The sequence below is a fragment of the Anolis carolinensis genome, chromosome 3, assembly GCF_035594765.1.
Source record: "Anolis carolinensis isolate JA03-04 chromosome 3, rAnoCar3.1.pri, whole genome shotgun sequence".
Lineage (NCBI taxonomy): Eukaryota > Metazoa > Chordata > Lepidosauria > Squamata > Dactyloidae > Anolis > Anolis carolinensis.
This window is the reverse complement of record NC_085843.1, coordinates 285,608,108-285,630,227: the sequence shown is the minus strand read 5'-3', so window position 1 is coordinate 285,630,227 and position 22,120 is coordinate 285,608,108. Positions and strand designations below refer to the sequence as shown.

Genomic DNA, 22,120 nt, shown 5'->3' with positions numbered 1-22,120 from the left:
CTTGTGCGTGACATGGGCACATGCCACTCCCTGGGCGTTGCCAGCTGCAGGCAGGCTTTCCAGGAGCGTCGAGTGCCAGGACGGCGTGCTCATGGCTTACATTCGGTTCCTAAGCCCTTTTGCGATTATCCACAACGTACCCAGTTTCTCAAGGGCGCCGATTGCTTCACGGAAGAGCTGCCAGCGACTTGGTTGGTTCCCAGGAGGATCGGGTCCACGGAGCCACACAAAGAACCTGGGCGCGGGCGGATTGGCTCCGGGACAAGAAAGCTCTCTTGGTTGTTTTCCACCTTCGAGAAGCCGGAATGGGCAACTCTTACGGGAGAAGGGAGTGCCAGGGCTCCCTTTGATGGGACAGAGAAGCAAGGCTTTTTGGGAAACAACGCAACATGGTCAAGGGCCAACCGTTGCCTCAGGCGAAAGCAAAGCACCGAGACAAAGCAGATCAAGGTGGCCAACACCTTCCCTTCTTCTCCGGCAGCGGTGTTTCCAAAACGTTTGTATATCTATATATATATATAATAAAAGTCAATGTTTGTTTGCGAGTATGTGGCAGCTTTCTGATTGGCCGCCACTTTCACAGGCCACTGTGACTGCCAGGAATCACTGACGTGGCCCAAACTTGGCACACATAACCCCTATGACCCATTTTATGTCCTGGTGCCGTTTGGGGGATGATGGGCCATGGAGGATGGGATTTGCACTACTTTCAAACACTTTCACTCCCACAGACTACTGCAATGCCCACCAATGATGGAAATGGACCAAACTTGCCACACAGAACCCCTCTGGCCCCCTTTACGTCCTGGTGTATATTGGGGCAGGATGGACCAAGGATGATGGAATTTGCAGTACCTTCCCTCACTTCTTCACAGCAACTGCCACAAATCACAGAACTGAACCAAACCAGGCACACATATCACAAATGACACACTTCACATGCTGCAGCACTTTGACAGAGGATGGACCAAGGATTATGGGATTTGCAGTACCTTCATCCAATTCACCTCCCAGAAACCACTGTGATGCCCATGAATGACAAAACTGTTTCAAACTTGACACGTACGTACAGGATAGCCCACTTTACATCTTGGTGAGGTTTGAAAGAGCTTGGACCTTGGATGATGGGACTTGCAGTATGTTCACTCACTTCCCGAGACCACTGTCACCCCCATCAATGTCTCATCAAGACCAAACTTCACACAGACAACACCCAGGACTCACTCTACACCCAGGTGCAGTTTGGAGGACGATGGACCATGGACGATGGGACTTCCAATACCTTCACTCACTTCCTGACAGCACCGCGACCCACACAAATGACTGATCAAGACCAAACATGGTACAAGGAGCCCCCATGACCTACTCTACATACTGGCTGTGTTTGGACAGAGATGGACACTGGACGATGGGACTTCCATATGGGAGTTGGAGCTCACCCGCACCCACTGAACCTACCTGACATTGGATATAGCCTACACTTAGAACACAGGCAAACAATGCTTTTCTCAAATGACCCGGGCAACGCCGGGCCTCCAAGCTAGTATTTGTATAGTTACTGTAAGCTTTTTGACGTTCACAAACAGTGCATTCATTCATATCCCTGAAATGATTCTATGGGTGATTGATAGTGTTTTCCATTGTAAGGAGGGGAAGCAGGGGACAATCCATTGCAAACTAGTTGCTTTGAGAGCATGGGACAAGGAAGGGATTTTGCACTCCTGATCGCCTCACAAGTCCCCTGGGATCAGAAGTCCTTGCTACTGGATCTTTACGACAGGTCCATCATCCATTGTACCTTCTCAGGGTGGATCTCCACTTCTGAACTGATGCAGTTTGACTCCCGCTTGAATTACCATGGTTCAATGCTATGGGAGCCTGGGAATTGTAGTTTCACAAGGTCTTAACCCTTCCCAGCCAAAGAGTGTTGTGGTCTCAACAAACTACAAATACCAGGATTCCATAGCCTTGCTCCATGGCAATTAAGAGAGGTCATACAGCATTAATTATCTAGTGTAGATGGAGCCCTCGGTGGCATAGTGGATTAAAGCCTTGTGACTTGAAGGTTGGGTTGCTGATCTGAAAGCTGCCAGGTTCGAATCCCACCCGGGGAGACCATGGATGAGCTCCCTCTATCAACTCCAGCTCCATGCGGGGACATGAGAGAAGCCTCCCACAAGGATGGTAAAAACATCAAAACATCCAGGCGTGCCCTGGGCAACATCCTTGCAGACGGCCAATTCTCTCACTCCAGAAGTGACTTGCAGTTTCTCAAGTTGCTCCTGACACGAAGAAAAAAAATCTAGTGTAGTTGTACCCATGTGGTTGTGTTGGGGAGGATTCCACCAGCTTAACAGGTGGATTTTGGAGACAGAAGGTTTGGCCCATGCAGAACTATATGCCATCCACACCAACCTTTATTTATTTATTTATTTATTTATTTATTTACATCATTTATATTCCGCCCTTCTCACCCCGAAGGGGACTCACATTACACATATAGGCAAACATTCAATGCCTTTTTAACACAGGACAAAGACAAACAAACATAGCTCCGAGTGGGCCTCGAACTTATGACCTCCTGGTCAGTGACTCATTGCTCTCCCATCTGCGCCACAGCCCCGGGCATTCCCTAAATGCATCCACTCTGGAGAATTAATGCACGTTGACACCATTTAAACTGCTTGGACACAGTGCTCTGGAATCCCGGAAGGTGGAGTTTTACAAGACTGGAGTTTTACAAAGTGCTGTGGCCCTGCCAAACTACAAATCCCAAGACATCACTGCATTGAATAGAACCTAAAGTGGTAGCAAACTGCATTCATTCCACAGTGTAGATATACCTTATGTGGCACATGAGCCTCACATTTTTGAATCTTTCCCAATTGCAATTCCTCCTCTTCCAAAGTGGTGTGGTTTTTAGGCAGTTTTACACCAAAACAAGCCATGAAACCATTCATGTACAAACTTTCAAAACTACCTCCAACTACAACCTCACAGGCAAAGAGATCCTTAACATCTTTGAATATTTTTTTCTCTGTGGTCTTTCTCAAAAGGGTAGCAAGTGTTGATGCATCTGCTGCTGCTCTTTTGAAGGGCACTCCATGCAGTCATGCCGGCCACATGACCTTGGAGGTGTCTAAGGACAATGCCGGCTCTTCGGCTTAGAAATGGAGATGAGCACCAACCCCCAGAGTCAGACATGATTGGACTTAACGTCAGGAGAAACCTTTACCTATAGAGGAAGATGAAATATTTGGACTTTTTGTGGGTGCCTGTGATGCCCATAGTGGAGTCTTTCCTACATTTGCTTGAATGGGAAGCGAGGCTTTTAAAGCCCCTATTAAAAATGGCGTAGGTCAAAAGGAACACGCAACAATGGCTTCTGGTAATGTGGTTTTATTTACACTGGCATTGACAACAGAGTGCGTTTCAACAACTTTTTAATACTTCTAACAATGTCATATGTGGTATTTGAACTGCAGGAATTAACCTTGAAATCTTGGACTCTTGAAGTCAACCCACCTTTGTCCAGGTTTCGATCGCGTTCCCAAACTCCCGCCCGCTGTGCTTCACAAACGCAGGCAACGCCTTACTGTGGACATTACTATCAAGTCACGAGTTACAATGCAGATCAGACCTTTCCCATAAAAACAACTTTTTGGTTTTTTTTAAAAAAATTAAAAAACATGAACAAAAAATGTGGTTCTGAAAGGCCCATTATCCCAAGGAGAAATAATAACCATTTTTTTAAAAAAAAAAAAAAGAGAGAGAAAGAAAATTGGCCAGGAAATGGTAAAGTGGAACGATCGCTATTCTATACTTACAATTTTTACAAAAGGGGAATAAATGCCTCGGATCGCACAGACTGAATGCATCGGTGCCCAAAATTAGCAAGGTATTTGGCCACCGAGGAAAGGCAGTGGTGAATGGGAGGCATGAGTAGCTATGGACACGGAAAGGAAACGGATTATGGTTGCAGATCTAGATGACAGCTTCTTGCATGGTTCTTGAGTGGATGCAAAGCGGTGCAAAAGCAATAACAAAACAGTATAAACATGTATGCACAAGCAAGTTTACACCTGCGGGTTTTCACGGAGATGAATTCCGTGAATCAGGACAGTCAGCCCTCCACGTTTGTTAGAAAGTTTAAAAAGGTAAAAAAAAGTGAATTAAAAATCAAATTTTTTACTTGAGGAAACACTCTAAGAATATACAAGTTCTGTAGTATGAATCTATGGTCACCAGAAGTTGGCAGTAGAATTGCACTGGAGGGTTTCCTAGAAAGTGAAATACATAGACAAATCTGCAAATGAGGAAGGTCAACTGACTGAGTTGAAATGGCAAGTCAAGGTCCTTTGGAGAAAAGCAAGCTATTTGCAATGACCGCTGTCATGGTCAGTGCTGTGATACGTGAGGGCCAAATAAAAAACAACATTGTGCAAGGTAGTCAACCAGATGTCCTGGGACCACAACTCCCACCATCTGTCATTACAATAGATCACTTAGATGGGGATTGTAACCCTATAACATTAAGGAGTCAAAGGTTAACTATTGGAACTCTTTGGGAAGCAGCAGAAAAAGGCAACCGATCTGGTTTGATCAGCTTCATTTCAGGAACGTGGCTCCTTTTGCCACTGCACAGCTGACCTGGAATTCAGTCATGGCAAAGCTGAACAGACGCACGTTGTGGTGGGGTTTGGTCTCCCAAGGGAAGTGTCTTCCCAACATCTCTGCCATGGTTGCATCACGACTGAAGGGACATTTCCACTATGCTACAAAAAGGGATAATAAAATAAAAGCAAGGGGGATGCAAGGCACGTCAGGAGCAAAGCCAACCTTGTGCAACCCTCTTGCCAGCCATGAGGATGATAATGGAGAAGGATGGCTGTAAGGTGAAGTTGTGCCAGAATATTATGCTTACTGATGGGGAGAATTGAGTTTATTGGCTATGTATCCACAAGGCACATCTCTGTCCTTGCAACTGAAAAGTTTCAGGAGAGGAACATGAATCACAGCACATGATCATGCAATCAGACTGGGATCCATGCTCTCAGCATTCAAGTTGCAACTGTCTCACCTCACAACACAGATCACGGATCACAGATCAAGCATTACTTAGAAAAACATCCACCCAAAAGCTTGCAAGAAACAATTCACTCCATCTTGGAAATACAGAGACCCATTCCCCTTGCGCCAGTTTGGCAACCCACGCAACATGGGTTGGCTTTGGCAGAAGCATGGAAATAAGTGCCATATCAATGGAAAGCCACAGTTCTGCAGACATCCATCACTTCCGCAAAGAGCAAAAGCCATACCAAAGGGCAACAACGCGCAACAACGCTCCCATGCTCAAACAAAGGGGGAAAAGAAAAGCTATGGCTTATGAGAAAATACAAAACGGTGGCCTTTGGGCCAAAGCGTGACAGCGGAACGGCAGGGGAAGCTAGCACGGAAGCGCTTGCGAGAGCCTCCCTCGATTTTCCTTTTCTCGCACCCCTCGCGCATTGTGGAACAAGCAGGAGGTCCATGGGCTCATGCGCTTGCGAGGGGCGCCGGGAGCCTCGGGGGCGCTGTTGTGGCGCCTCACTCCCCCTCCTCCTTGATGCGCTGCTGCTGCTTGTTCCGGCGGGCGTCCAGGTCAAAGTTGAAGTCGTTCCACTCGTCGCGGGGCGGGAAGGAGATGGTCTGGCGGAGCGTGAAGCGCACGGCGTCAATGACCCGCTCCCCACGGGTTTCGGAGGAGCCCACGCTGACGGTGGAGGCGCCGCTGGGGGTGCGCAGGAGGTGGGGCGTCGAGGAGGAGAAGTCGTGGAGTTGCCGGTGGTCCATCAGGCCTTTCCAAATGGCGTGGCGGAACTGCTCCGGGATCTTCAGGCTCACCAGATCCTAGAAGCAGGAAGACAGTCAGTGAAAGGAAACCGTGGTCAAAGTCACCCCCAAAGAGCTGCGTCTGGCTTTGTTTTTATACGGTGCTGGGAGGAGTCTGCACATCTGAATGGGGCCGGGTTGTAGCGCAGGCTGGTAAGCAGCCTGCTGCAATAAATCACTCTGACCATGAGGTCATGAGTTCGAGGCCAGCCCGTGGCGGGGTGAGCACCCGTCAATTAAAAAAAATAAAAAATAGCCTCTGCTTGTTGCTGACCTAGCAACCCGAAAGATAGTTGCATCTATCAAGTAGGAAATAAGGTACCACTTATAAAGTGGGGAGGCAAGTTTAACTAATTTACAACGTTGGAATGAGGAAGTGCCGTCACAGTGGATGATGAAGCAGCTGCTGCCCCCTGTGGCCAGAATCAAACATCACCTCAGGAGAAGGTTAAATTGCCTCTGCGTCTGTCTCTGTCTCAGTTCTGAATGTTTGCCCTATATGTATATAATGTGATCCGCCCTGAGTCCCCGTCGGGGTGAGAAAGAAGGGCGGAATATAAATACTGTAAATAAATAAAATAGCTTCCCTTTCTCTTGGGGCTAAAGCCGTTTGGTCTCACCTGGGACCGACTCGCTTCCGAAGGGAAAGGAACGTGACCAGAATCAGCAAGAAAGCACAGAGATCTTCAGCCCCGTAGGATCGTAGGGTCCCCAGGTTAAGCCCCAAGCAACAGCCCCACAGAGCAAAGCATCCAGGCACAGAAATGGGAAGGCGGATGAGAAGAACCAACAAAGACCTAAGGAGACAACCCCTTCCATTCTAGGCTGCTCTTTCCAAACCAATATCAGGGACTTCCAAAGACTGCAGACTGGACCAATGGCTGATTTCCAGGACTCAGTTGGGCTAAAATTCACCCCTGGGTTGAGCCAGAAAGGTTGACTTTCCCTGGGCAAGTCTATTGCAGAAACAAAGAATCTGCTTCTGAGTTGCAAAAGACCCTTGGGAAGGGAAAAGAAGCTTTGGATCGGAGGCCAAAATATGAAACCCTTCCATCAGCCGGACACATTTTTCTTGATTATCAAGTCTTCTTGATAAGTCTTCTTCGGGTGCTTTGAATGCGATTTCCTGCTTCTTAGCAGGGGGTTGGACTAGATGGCCCATGTGGTCTCTTCCAACTCTACTATTCTATGATTCTATGATTCTATGATCCCTCCTTTTCAACTACTTTTCCTGCAGCAAAACCCCAGATTGGTTGAGTGGATAAGCTCAATTGTTTTATCTACTTATACATGACTTATTTATTTATTTATTTATTTATTTATTTAGTTGTTGTTATACCTTTTCCCCCTCTTCCCTTACCCTTACTTTGTGCCCCTTAGATAAAAAGGGTGTAGTAGAGAGATATGTAGTAAAGTTGTAATGGAAAAGTTTAAAACTAATAAGAAATATGCTTAAAGATGTTTTTGACTTTGATTTTTCTTTACTATCAGATTGTATACAATATGATAATAATAACAATACAGTAGAGTCTCACTTAACCAACACTCACTTATCCAACGTTCTGGATTATCTTTAGTGTTGGATTGTATACAATGTGATATGTCTAAGATACTGTAAAATGAGGAAAGAATGCATACTTATACATTTTGGTTGATAAATTAATACTACTACTACTAATAATAATAACAACAACAACAACAATAATAACAATAATAATAAAAACATGTATAAGTAAATAAAAGGTGAGTAGTAGAGAGATATGTAGTAAAGTGGTAATGGAAAAGTTTAAAACTGATAAGAAATATGCTTAAAGATGTTTTTGACTTTGATTTTTCTTTACTGTCGGATTGTATACAATGTAATATGTCTAAAATACTGTAAAATGAGGAAAGAGTGTATACTTATACATTTTGGTCGATAAATTAATACTACTACTACTAATAATAATAATAATAACAACAATAATAAAAACATGTATAAGTAAATAAAAGCTACTACCACTAACAATAACAATAACAATAATAATAATAATAATAATAATAATAATAATAACATGTATAAGTAAATAAAAGGTGAGTAGTAGAGAGATATGTAGTAAAGTTGTAATGGAAAAGTTAAAAACTGATAAGAAATATGCTTAAAGATGTTTTTGACTTTGATTTTTCTTTACTGTCGGATTGTATACAATGTGATATGTCTAAGATACTGTAAAATGAGGAAAGAATGTATACTTATACATTTTGGTTGATAAATTAATACTAATAATAATAATAATAATAATAATAACAATATAATAGAGTCTCACTTATCCAATGTTCTGGATTATCCAACTACATAGCATTAATGTGTAATGAACTACTTTTTCTGTCAAATTTGTTGTATAACATGATGTTTTGGAGCTTAATTTGTAAAATCATAACCTAATTTGATGTTTAATAGGCTTTTTCTTAATCTCTCCTTATTATCCAACATATTCGCTTATCCAACATTCTGCTGGCCCGTTTATGTTGTACAAGTGAGACTCTACTGTAATAATAAAAACATGTATAAGTAAATAAAAGGTGAGTAGTAGAGAGATATGTAGTAAAGTTGTAATGGAAAGGTTAAAAACGGATAAGAAATATGCTTAAAGAAGTTCTTGATTTTTTTTTTTTACTGTCGGATTGTATACAGTATGATATGTTTAAGATATTGTAAAATGAGGCAAGAATTATGCATTTTGATTGATAAATTAATTTAAAAAACTTTTTTAAATAAGCTCAATCTGGCCTGTACCAAGAGCTGCCACTTGGGGTGAAGAGGAAGAGGAGGAGGAGGAGGAGGAGGAGATGAAGGGCAGAATTTCAGCACAAAGAAGCAAAGAGAGGAAGAATGAAGCATTGGATGTCCCATCACAGAGGTCTCTCCCATTAGGATCCCCTTCCCTGGGCACTTTGCAAGGGATTCTGGAAAGAGGAGTCCAAAAACCAAAAACTTTCCCAAGTTCTGCCCAGCGGTTGTTGAGTTGCTAAGTCGGACTTCACTACGGTCCGGACTCCTTCAACGAGGCTGGTGCCCCCCAGGAAGTGAAAGGCCGAGGCGTGTTACTTACATCCATGGAGTAGTGTTCAATCTGATAGATGGTGGTCAGCCCTTGCGCCGTGAAATAATCCACGCAGGAAGAACAGCCCAGCCTTGCTAAGAAACTGCAGGAGGAGGAGGAGGATCGGAAGAGAGAGAGAGAGAAAGGAAGGTAGAGGGAAGCGGAGGGAGAGAAGAAGAGAGAAATTCAGATCAGGAAATCACCCAGATTTGGAACAGCCCACAATCGGCAAGCGACCCAAAAGCCTCGAATGCATGAGGGGAGGGGAGCACCGCCTGCCTAGGAACACGAACCTCGAACCCCGGCTGATTCCACGCTCAAACCTGGGCAAAGAGTCCCAACCGTTGCCAACCCACCGATCAGAGGTTGAGAATTTCTAATCACAATGTCATCATCAACTTTCAATGTCAATCAACCGGAGTGAATTTTCCAGATATTTATATCCCACTAGCTGTGGCCGGCCACGCGTTGCTGTGGCAAAGTGGTGGTGGTATTGGTTAAAAATTGTTGTGTAATTTTTATTTGACGTTATTTGTATTTTTTTTTATTAATTTTATTGTAGGTTATCTTTTTATTTATTATATTTTATTATTTTCTTGTATTATTTTTATTTATTTTCTGTTATTATAGTATTTTATTGTATTAATTTTTTAGTGTTTTTTATTATTTTTTATTGGGTTGCTAGGAGACCAAGTTGGAGGAGCTTCGCCTTCTAACTGGCAGCAATTGGATAAAAACAATTATTCCTCTCCCTCTAATTAGGACTTTATTTTTCTTTTCTTTTTGTTGTATCAACCTAGAGCCATGGATGATGGGTTGTGTTGTCAAATTTCGAGATTGGGGGGCCTGTAGTTTTGTTGTTTTGTCCACTGCCCTGATACCATCACTCTTTTATATATATAGATTGAAGTAATTTAGGTTAGGTAAAGATAAAGGTTTTTCCCCTGACGTTAAGTCCAGTTGTGACCAACTCTGGGGGTTGGTGCTCATCTCCATTTCTAAGCCGAAGAGCCGGCGTTGTCCACAGATACCTCCAAGGTCATGTGGCCACTGGCATGACTGCATGGAGCGCCGTTACCTTCCCGCCGGAGCGGTACCTATTGATCTACTCACATTGGCATGTTTTCCAACTGCTAGGTTGGCAGGAGTTGGGGCTAACAGTGGGCACTCATTCCGCTCCTGGGATTTGAACCTGGGACCTTTTGGTCTGCAAGTTCAGCAGCTCAGCGCTTTAACACACTGTGCCACCAGGGGCCCCGATTTAGGTTATATTTATTTACTAGCTTTGCCCGGCCACGCATTGCTGAGGCTTATGGGAATCCTTTGTTGGCCAGGTGGAATAGCAGTGAATAGCCTTGCAGTCTCAAAGCCTGGCCGTTTTCTGGAGTTGCTGGAGCTGTTTGTTGTATGAATGTAGAGGCATGGATGAGGGGTTGTGCTGCCAAGTTTAGTGTTTCTGGGATATGTAGTTTTGTTGTTTTGTCCTAGGCCGAAATTTCATTACCCTTTTATATATAAAGATTTACTGTGTCAGAAGCGACTTGAGAACATACTGCAAGTCGCTTCTGGTGTGAGAGAATTAGCTGTCTACAGAGAGGTTGCCCATCCTGCTGAGAGGCTTCTCTCATGTCCCCACAAGCTAGAGCTGACAGATGGGAGCTCACCCCGTCTCATGGATTCAAACTGGCAACCTTCAGGTCAGCAACCCAACCTTTACGGTCAGTAGTCCAGCTGGCACAATGGTTTAACTCCTAATTTAGGTCATAACTTTATGTCATAAAATCAAGGATTTGTGTAGCATGTGATTTGTCCTGTCGTCTGAGCAATAATAATAATAATAATAATAATAATAATAATAATACATCACAGTCCTAGACACTTGGGAAGTGTTCGACTTGTGATTTTGTGATACGAAATCCAGCATATCTATCTTGTTTGTTGTGTCATACAATGTTGTTGTGTCAATAATAATAATAATAATAATAATAATAATATAACTTTATTGTTATATCCTGCCACCATCTCCCCGAAGGGATTCAGGGCAGCTCACATGAGGATAATAAATTACTTTTTGCCAAATGGAGAGAGATCACCTATTTTTTGTAGAAAGTTCCAAATTGTGCAAAAAAATTCAGGGCGTTTAAATACAAGCATTTGTTTAGCATGTGTCTGTTCTGCAGCCTGAACAATAATAAACTACTCCTACTATGACTTTGGTGAAAACTGCAATTGCATGAACATCACTTTTGTAGCCACATGTTCCTATTTTTAAACGAAGGAAATGTATTTTGTGCAAAAAAACTTTCTAGGAGTTTTGCACAAAAAGACATTATGTTTCGCGTAAAAATGGGGAGGGCTATCAATTTTGGTCCATAAATGAAATTTTTGAGAAAAAGCTCAAAATTGAATGAAAATTTTTCATGGATTCCAAACATTTCTTCAGCAAGGCGTCTTGAGACAACAACCAAAAAATGGGAAATTTTATTTGTATCCGTGAAGAAAGAACATTGTGAATTTTTCGTTCTCTTTGTTGGGGATGGAAAGGATATTCAAAACACTTGGAATATTTTTTTTCTTTTGACATTGAGTGCTTCTGCAAATTCACCCTTTGCACAAAATACCAAGGAAGGAGACAGACAAATGTGCAGAAGAGCATTCTATCGAAAGGACATTTTGTATATTGGCATCAAATTCTGCCAGATTGTGAGCCGCCCTGAGTTCCTTCAGGTGAGAAATGATGGAAATAAATCAAAAATAAATTTCTCAAAGCTACAGAATGCCAACTAACAGGATGCTCTCTACTATCTTGGTCTCAAAAAGCCCCGTCCCATCCACCATGTTTAATTTGCTTATTTCGCGCATTTGTACACTGCTTTCCCTCAGCTCAAAGCAAGACTATGAAAACCCCTTTTTGCATTGTGACAGCACCAAAGTGTAAAGAAAAGTGCAAACATCACCATGTCCTATGGTAGTCCAAGAAGAATAACCACCAGTTAAAACAACCTCTGGAACAGATGAGTTTTGCAATGCATGTGGAAGGGAGGAACAGGCACGGAGCTCCAAGCTCTTCCAGATCCATGGAGCACCCAAATCAATGGGGTCATGGAGAACCCTTTCGGCATGTGTAGGGCCTGGAGTAAGGTAGGTGCATGCACAAGCAAAGGGAGTCTTATGGGAAAGAGGCGTTTCCAAAGTGCACTGGATTTCAGCCAAAAAGGGCTTCTCCAAACCAGGTGCTAGCACCTTGAACTCAATCTGGAAGATACAAGTACAGTCATCCCTCAACATCTGTGGGTTTGAGTTCTGTGGATTTGGTTAATAGGTTCTCTCTAGGAATCCTTAGATGATAATAATTATGAATTTAATAATGTATTTTATACATTATTAAATACAACACTGTGGTCAACCTCTGCCAGAAGTAGACCCTCAAGTCATGCTGGAGAACCTAGAGATTCCTAGAGAAAATGCAGCTCAAGGAAACTATAGGTCTTCTAGCATGAGTCTATGGTGAACTTTCATGCTGGAGTACTTAAAGAATGCATCTCGAGGAAACTATAGATCTTCTAGTATGGGTCTATGGTGAACTTTCATGCTGGAGAACCTAAAGAGCACCTCTTGAGGAAACTATAGGTTTTCTAGTATGATTCTATAGTGAACTTTCATGCTGGAGAAACTAAAGGACACCTCTTGAGGAAACTATACGTCTTCTAGTATGAATCTATGGTGAACTTTCATGCTGGAGAAACTAAGGAACACCTCTTGAGGACACTTTAGGTCTTCTAATATGATTCTATGGTGAACTTTCATGCCAGAGAAGCTAAAGAACGCCTCTTGAGGAAACTATAGGTTTTCTAGTATGATTCTATGGTGAACTTTCATGCTGGAGAACCTAAGAATGCATCTTGAGGAAACAATAGATCTTATAGCATGAGTCTATGGTGAACTTTCATGCTGAAGCACCTAAATAATGCTTCTTGAGGAAACTATAGGTCTTCCAGTACGATTCTATAGTGAACTTTCATGCTGGAGAACCTAAAGAACGCCTCTTGAGGAAATTATGGATTTATAGTAGGAGTCTATGGTGAACTTCTTTCAGGCTGAATAACGTAGAGATACTTACAGAGAACATCTCCTCAAACATCTCTCTAGGAAATTACAGGTCTTCTAATGTGATTCTACAGTGAACTTCAAGCTGGAGGATCTAGACATTCATAGAGAGAACACCTCCTGAGAAAACTATAGGTCTCCTAATGTGATTCTATGGTGAATTTCCATCAGTGAAATGGATTTTCTTGTAGGACCTAGACATTCCTACAGAAAACATCTATTGGGGAAACCATAGAAACGAAAGAAAACAATGAAAGAGGCGCCCTTTCTTTTTGGGGAACATCTACATCACACTGCTTGTAATGTTACAGATGCAACTATGTTAACAAAATTTGAAGAAAATTCTGTTCGTGGTTTGAAAGTGTTATTTCCTGTTTAATTGTGTAGTCCTTACTTTGAAAGTAGTTGTTCTGCTCCAGAAGCTTTGCTTTTGTGGCTGCCACAAACTATGTTGAATTGGTTGAGACTCAATGCGATACTCATTGAAAAACTAGACCTAAATGTGCTGCAGAACGAAGTTTTTGCTGTTTAATAAACTTTCCCCATGTTTTGATGATAGAACCAATCAGGAAATGTCATTTATAACCCAGGAACAGAAATAGCTTTCCATCGTGTAATTGGGGGATGAGATTGGGGAAGTGGGGCTATAAAGTCAGGTCTCGGGTTTGAATGGGGTCCCATGGGCCTCGTTTCCTCAACTCCCTCATGGGATTTCCCAACCCCATCTCTTCCATCTGATCCCAGTTTATCTCTCAGAAGGCGAAAACGATGGCTAACGGGAAAGGGAGGCGGTGGCAACTTGCAAAGCCAGTCGGAAGACGCTCGGCTGGTCCGACGAACACCGTGACAAAGAACGCGGGGAGTGAAGAAAGCAGAGAAAGAGGCAACCTCCACCCAAGCGACACAAGGCAGGGGCGGGAGGGCATTCTGTGCAAGGGGCAAACGCTGGGACTCACCTGACAATACTGCAGTCTGTGGGGTAGGGAGGCGGCGGGGTGCAGTGGGATGTGGAGGGCATGGAGAGCGGAGGGGGCAGCGCCTGCGTGGGGCTCAGCCCGTTCATGTCCCCGGCCATGGCCATGTGCCCCATCATGGGAACTGCAGGGGAGGAGGAGGAGGAGGAGGAAGAAACAGGTCACACACTGGCATGGAAACACTCCTGCCACTTCATCACATCACTTCAATTCCACTGAGTTCTACACTTAAAATCTGGTCTTCTGTGAGTCCACTACATTTTGATTTAGACACTTTTATCAGTTTTGATTGTTGCCCATTTAGGTCCTATACAGAACTTTTTACTGGCATGTGATGACTGTTAATCATTTTATTATTGTGTCTTAATGATTTTTTTAACTATGATCTGTTTAAATAATAATAATAATAATAATAAAGTATTGGAAAATGAGCACGCAAAGATACTGTGGGACTTCTGAATCCAGACTGACAAAGTTCTGGAACACAACACACCAGACATCACAGTTGTGGAAAAGAAAAAGGTTTGGATCATTGATGTCGCCATCCCAGGTGACAGTCGCATTGATGAAAAACAACAGGAAAAACTCAGCCGCTATCAGGACCTCAAGATTGAACTGCAAAGACTCTGGCAGAAACCAGTGCAGGTGGTCCCGGTGGTGATGGGCACACTGGGTGCCGTGCCAAAAGATCTCAGCCGGCATTTGGAAACAAGTCCTAGACACTTGGGAAGTGTTCGACTTGTGATTCTGTGATATGAAATCCAGCATATCTATCTTGTTTGCTGTGTCATAATAAAATAATAATAATAATGATAATAACAATAATAAAACTTTATTTATACCCCGCCACCATCTCCCCACAGGGACTCGGGGCGGCATACATGGGGCAGAGGCCTAAACAACATAGGACAAAATAAAGGCAACATAATACAAATCACACTATAAAAAGATAAAACAGTAATACAATATATCAATTAAAGCAAAAATACAGGATAAAAAATTGCATTTAAAACACATAAATGGTAAAATCGTAATAAATACAGGATAGATTATTAAAAACCCTCTGGGGCTGATTAATTAATGACTGTATCTCCAAATTGTTTTTATTATGACACTTCTTGTATAACTGAAGACCTTTTAATGTTAAATGTGATTGATTGGGCTTGCTCCCCATGTGAGCCACTCAGAGTCTCTGTTGGGAGAAATAGAGGTGGCATACAAAAATAGAGTAGTTGTTGTTATTATTATTATTATTATTATTATTGTTATATTCGTTTTAGTTAAAGTGCAGTTTTTGAATATTTCAAACATGGAGGGAAGCATTTTTGTCCAAACGTATCAGGAAGACGCGAGGAAACCGATTTTTCTCAAAACTCCAGATGTTTTGCCAAATTTCTACTGAAGTAGCACTCATTGCTCTTGGGTTAGGATCATCCAATTTGTGGGAGGAGTCAAAATAAACTTTTTTGGGCAATTTCTGGCATTTCCTTTTGCTCCCCAACCAGGAAGGTTTGGTTGTAAACTACCTCATAATGCTTCTACTTTGCAAAATAAAATAAAATAAAATAGCCTTTTCAGGTAGCTTTTTCCTTCCTTCCATGATTTGTCTGTGTCCTGTGTTGGGAGGGTCAGTGCTGTTGCCTTTCCAAATGGGTTTCCCTCCCATCCCTTTCCTCTCTCTTTCTCTCCTTCTCTGCTGTTGGGAATTGTGGGAGTTGCAGTCCAAAACACCACCAGAACCCGTGTTGTTGCCTTTCCAAATGGATTTCCCTCCCATCCCTTTTCTCTCTCTCCCTCTCTGCTGTTGGGAATTGTGGGAGTTGTAGTCCAAAAAAACACTGAGAGGGATGGTGGGCAGGGCCAAATGCCTGCAGTGTGGAAACCTCTTCATTGAAAAATATGCAAGACAACTGAGCGCACTAAACAGTGTGATCCCAAGGTAGGAAAAACTCCATTTTATTATGGAATGGAGTTAGACTTAACTCTCATCTTCTGAACACTTCTGAACACTTCCCGGTGTAATCTGATGAAGTCCCTGTTGGTGTATTTTGTTGTTAGTGTGAAATGTTAGATCAATAGTTTGCTGTTTGGATTGTGCATCTGTGTTCCAGCAGCACATGGGTTAAGCACAAGCCAGCTTGATTGATAGCCTGCAGAGCCAATAGGTCAAGACTTCCGGACTCTGCAGCTTGGACGGAACATTTGTCATCTGGAATGGAATGTGGAAGTTGCTTGCTTGAGTTGTTCGTAGACGCTTGGAAAAGAGAGAGGACATGTTTTACCCTTGCTGGGAAAGCATGAGTCCTATGAGTGATGGACTTTGTAATTGTATATAGATGTATATAATAAAGCCTTAGAACCGCTGGGATCAGCAGAATTATGACTGTGGTGTCATTTGTCGGTGCTGCTTTAGCTGGAAACTTAAGAGGTATGACTGGAAATGAGAAGGTGAGAGGACTTGTCTCACGAATAAATCAGGATGTCTGGAGTTAATGAATCAACTCCACCCCTGGTTTCACAGTCCCTAGTCATAACACTAGAAATAACACAACCCATGCCTTTCCACAATAGCCACAGTCCCACCCACCCACCCTTCTAGGATAGCTCTGTGTCCTGTTCTGGGCAAAGCAATTCAAGAACTCAGTGCACAGAGATAGGCTTGGTGACACCTGGCTTGGAAACAGATCTAGGGGTCTTAAGAGACCACTATCTGAACATGAAACAACAATGCGATGCGGCAATTAAAAAGGCCAATGTGATGTTATATCGATAGGAGTGTCTAAATTGGTAGTGTGAAACTTGTGGCTCTCCAAGTGTTTTGGGAGCAAGAAAGGATAGAAATACAGTAATTAAAGCAAACGCAACACCATGAGCCAGGAGTGCCTTACTGTTGGCTCCCAAGCTGTCCGGGAGGGAGGTGGGCGTCAGGGCGTTGCGCTGCTGCGGGTTCATGAGCTGGCTGACCGAGGGCAGCTTGTTCACGCTGTTCATCTTGCCCAGCGGAGGGGAGTTGGAGCCGTAGGACGAGGGGGACTGCAAGGAGGCCCTGAAAGGGAAGAAGAGAGAGCCAAGCAGAGCCGTCAGGGACACGCAAGTACAAGGAGTAGGAGTGCAAGGAGAAGTGCCGGCCTACAGTCACAACATGGTCACATGAAATCATACATACATATCATTTACAATATTCACTCTTTGTACTCTACCCAGTTCATTTTATCTCCTCTATTTGGGTGCCAAATCCATGTTTTTACTATGACTATCTATATCTATATATATAAAAGGGTAATGAAATTTTGGCCTAGGACAAAACAACAAAACTACACATCCCAGAACCACTAAACTTGGCAGCACAACCCCTCATCCACGCCTCTACGTTCATACAACAAAAAGAGAAGAAAAATAAAGTCCTAATTAGAGGGAGAGGAATAATTGTTTTTATCCAATTGCTGCCAGTTAGAAGGCTAAGCTCCACCCACTTGGTCTCCTAGCAACCCACTCAGCCCAGGGGACAGGCAGAGTTAGGTCTCACTTAGGCCTCTTCCACACTGCCTATAAAATACAGATTATCTGATTTTCACTAGATTATATGGCAGTGTAGACTCAAGGCCCTTCCACACAGCTATATAACCCATTTATAATCTTATGTTATCTGCTTTGAACTGGATTATCTGGACTCCACACTGCCATATAATCCACTTCAGTGTGCATTTTATACAGCTGTGAAGAAGGGGCCTCATATAATCCAGTTCTAAGCAGATAATATAAGATTATACATATAATATTTAATAATTACTGTGATATAATAATACAGAACAATATAATCTCTAAAATCAGGACAGTAAATAAAGAGCAACACTCTGAAAGCATAAGCCACAGCAACGCATGGCCGGGCAAGGCTAGTCTATATATATAAAAATGTAATGTCCGTTTTTCCTATGCAGTAAACAACAAAACCACTGAATCGAATCACACCAAATTTGGCCACGAAAGACATAGTCATCTAATTTATGTCTTTCAATAAAAAAACCCTAGAAAAATAAAGCGAAGAGCCGTTCTCCCCCTGGCTACCAATCAGAAGGGTAGTAGTCCTAGTAACCATCTCAGCCATAATGGCTGAGGGTTCACTTAGGCCTCTTCCACACTGATATATTGTATATATTGTATATATTGTATATTCACAAGCTTTAGGAAATAACATATACCAACTATTTTATTTGCCATACCACACTTTGCCACAGCAACGCGTGGCTAGGCACAGCTAGTCATTTTATATTTTTACTATGTTTAGAGTGTTAAATTTAATTTCTGTGTCTTTATTTTCTGATGTTATTTTATTTTGGTTTACTGTTTTATCTAGGCTTGGCTCCATGTAAGCTACCCCAAGTCCCTTTGGGGAGATGGAGGCGGGGTATAAAAATAAAGCATTATTAATAAAGCACACCCACGAGATACAATCTTGTGTATAAGACTGAACAAACATGCCTCATTGACTTCCATCCAACAAATATTAAATGCCAGCATTCCTCCCGGTTTCTTTAGGTTTTCAGCATTATACATGACCTTAAATTGTAACTTGCTATGTTGTGTGCCAGCTGACTAACTGTTCATAAATATAGGTATCCTCAAATATAAAGATTGATATCATAGATTCCATGCCAGGAGAGCAATATAGACACTCAACAGTGCAGGCTCTTGGTTCATAGTTTATGGGCTGGCTATCATACTATAACATTTTTGACTCTTGAGTCCATTTTTTCTATAATGGTCATCCTTATAAATTTCAGCAATAATCTCACAAGAAGAATTTTTGGTCAGTTTGGCATCACCCTAGATACTTATTACATTTGTATATTAGGAGAATGTGGAGCAAGAATGGCATTCTGGGCATAGAAGACAACTTTGACCCGTTTGATGGCAGGGTCAAGCTTGAGGTCCAGGAAATAACACTTTCAAAACAGGAACAGTGTAATAAATACATCATCATCATCATCATCATCATTATTATTATTATTATTATTATTATTATTATTACTATTATTATTACTATTATTATTATTATTTTTATTATTATTATTTTGTGATACGAAATTCAGCATATCTATCTTGTTTGCTGTGTCATACAATGTCGCTATGTCAATAATAACAATAATGATTGTCATGTAATGGAACATAATTTTTTTTCAAATTTTGTTACATAGTGTAATAAATACATAACAACAACAACAACAACAACAATAATAATAATAATACAACTGATTATGATGCTACTGTATTGGACACCATTTACAAGACTCCGGTTTACACACGTATTGCAAATATACTGTGCGCGATGCTATCGTATTGTAAATAAAAAACAAGCAATAAATACATTACTAAATACTGAAACACCTTTGGGACTTTTTGTTTACTCTGACTGAGTGGTTCTCAACCTTCCCCAATGCCATGACCCCTTAATACATTTCCTCATGTGATGGTGACCCCCAACCATAAGATTATTTCGTTGCTACTTCATCACTGTTAATTTTGCTACTGTTACGAATCATAATGTAAATATCTGATATGCAGGATGTATTTTCATTCACTGGACCACATTTGGCACAAATACCTCATAAGCCCAAATTTGAATATGGAAGGGTTGGGGAATTGATTTTGTTATTTGGGAGTTGTAGTTGCTGGGATTTATAGTTCACATACAATCAATGAGCATTCTGAGCTCCACCAACAATGGCATTGAACCAAACTTGGCACACAGAACTCCCATGACCAACAGAAAATGCTGGAAGGGTTTGGTGGGCATTGACCTCGTGTTTGGGAGTTGTAGTTCACCGACATCCAGAGAGCCCTGTGGACTCCAAACAATGATGGATCTGGGCCAAACTTGGCACTAATACTCAATATGCCCAAATTTGAACACTGGTGGCGTCTGGGGAAAATAGATTTTGACATTTAGGAGTAGTAGTTGCTGGGATTTATAGTTCACCTACAATCAAAGAACTCCTTGAACCCCACCAATAATAGAATTGGGCCAAACTTCCCACACAGAACCCCCATGACCAACTCAAAATATTGGTCTTTGGCAACCACCAAGTTGAGAAATGCTGACTTAAAGGGAGTAGCCTAATAAGAGATAAAACCAACCATGGGTACATTGGACTCTTTGTTTGCTAGTTGTGTTTTTCTGTATACATGTGTATATTTGTTTTTTTAAAATTGTATTTACATTTTATTTTTACTAGGTACTTAGTTGCAGTCTGGTAGGTTAAATGTAGAAATAGTGTGTGTGTGTGAATATGAATATATATATACTATAGAGTCTCACTTATCCAACATAAACGGGCTGGCAGAATGTTGGATAAGCGAATATGTTGGATAATAAGGAACCATTAAGGAAAAGCCTATTAAACATCAAATTAGGTTATGATTTTACAAATGAAGCACCAAAACATCATGTTATACAACAAATTTGGCAGAAAAAGTAGTTCGATACACAGTAATGCTATGTAGTAATTACTGTATTTATGAATTTAGCACCAAAATATCACAATATATTGAAAACATTGACTACAAAAATGCGTTGGATAACCCAGAACATTGGATAAGCGAGTGTTGGATAAGTGAGACTCTACTGTGTATATATATATATATATACACACACACACACACACACACACACACAAACACACAGACACCCCTAACGAAAAGTAACGAAAACGTAGTTAACTCATTATAGTTACAATATGGACCCCATCCAATTTCAGAAACATTTTAGAAATTATTTCCCCCACCTTCTAATTTAGTAATGAGAATGGAAACATTTTTTTCATTGCTCACACAAGCCTAATATATATCTTATAACAGATATGAAATATTTCTACAATTTTGTGCGCCTCCAAGTAATTTCTGACTTATGGCAACCTTAAGCTGAACCATTTCAAAGGGTTTATTTTGGAAAAATGCTTGAGTTACCTTTGCCTTCCTCCGAGGCTGAGAAAGTGTGAGTTGTCCAGAGTCATCCAATGGGTTTCCGTAATTGAGCGTGGGATTCAAACCAAGCTGTAGCCCGTCACTCAAACGACACCACACTGTTTCTCCCTCAATGTAAGTCTACTCAAAACCTTAAATCCTCAATATTGTGCATCCCATTATCCCATTATGGTGAGTCAGGGCCTTTTCAGCCGTGGCACCTTGCTACCAAACCTTTTCCCCACATGGTTCAACTATTTGACCTATTAAAGCAAAACTTTACTTGCCCTTCGGTCCTTAGAACCGGGACTGGCTGCTCTAGTTAATTGCCTGTGGTTTCTAATCTGTTTTAAAGACCTTGTTTTCGAATGTTTTCTTTTGTGTGCTTAATGTTTTCAAAGCGTTTATCCCTCCTACATCAACTTGTGGGGCCGGTCAGACCGAGGGGCAATCGCTAAACGCTTCAAGTCAAGAGACAAATATTATTGGAGAGCCGTTTGTGCAAACCCGGTCTCCTCTTGGCCAACCACAAAGGAGGCAATGGGAGTGGGAACGACGGAAAAATGCAGACGGAAGGGTGTGTGCCTCAAAAGAAAGGCTGAGTAATGAATGAAAGAAAGAAAGAAAGAAAGAAAGAAAGAAAGAAAGAAAGAAAGAAAGAAAGAAAGAAAGATGCAGCTTTCTGCTTTTTTTGCAAAGAGAAGAAGGGAGAGACAAATAGTACGAGAGACGAGCAGGTGAAACCAAGATGTAAAAGTTTATTGAAAGTCAGCACCATACATTTGGAGAGGAAGACCAGAAAAGGGAGAGCCAAGTATTAAAAGGATCAATGGAAATACTACTTTTCCCAATACAGTAGAGTCTCACTTATCCAAGCTAAACGGGCCAGCAGAAGCTTGGATAAGCAAATATCTTGGGTAATAAGGAGGGATAAAGGAAAAGCCTATTAAACATCAAATTAGGTTATGATTTTACAAATGAAGCACCAAAACATCATGTTATACAACAAATTTGGCAGAAAAAGTAGTTGAATACGCAGTAATATTATGTTGTAATTACTGTATTTATGAATTTAGCACCAAAATATCACAATATATTGACTACAAAAATGGCTTGGATAATCCA

The 22,120-nt window shown here is 41.6% G+C and overlaps 1 protein-coding gene across 3 annotated transcripts in view; it reads right to left on the bottom strand.

Moving 5' to 3' along the window:
* Positions 1-3,383: 3,383 nt before the first annotated feature.
* The window catches only part of tp63 (tumor protein p63), a 237,765-nt gene continuing 219,028 nt past the window's right edge, over positions 3,384-22,120 (bottom strand). For all 3 annotated transcript variants that reach the window (XM_062976930.1, XM_062976931.1, XM_062976932.1), the window contains 4 exons: positions 16,924-17,081; positions 14,018-14,159; positions 8,964-9,057; positions 3,384-5,889 (listed from right to left, as the gene is read on the bottom strand). In XM_062976930.1, coding sequence (XP_062833000.1) covers positions 5,587-5,889; positions 8,964-9,057; positions 14,018-14,159; positions 16,924-17,081 — 697 coding nt within the window. In that variant the 3' untranslated portion in view covers positions 3,384-5,586. The remainder of the gene's footprint in view (positions 5,890-8,963; positions 9,058-14,017; positions 14,160-16,923; positions 17,082-22,120) is intronic.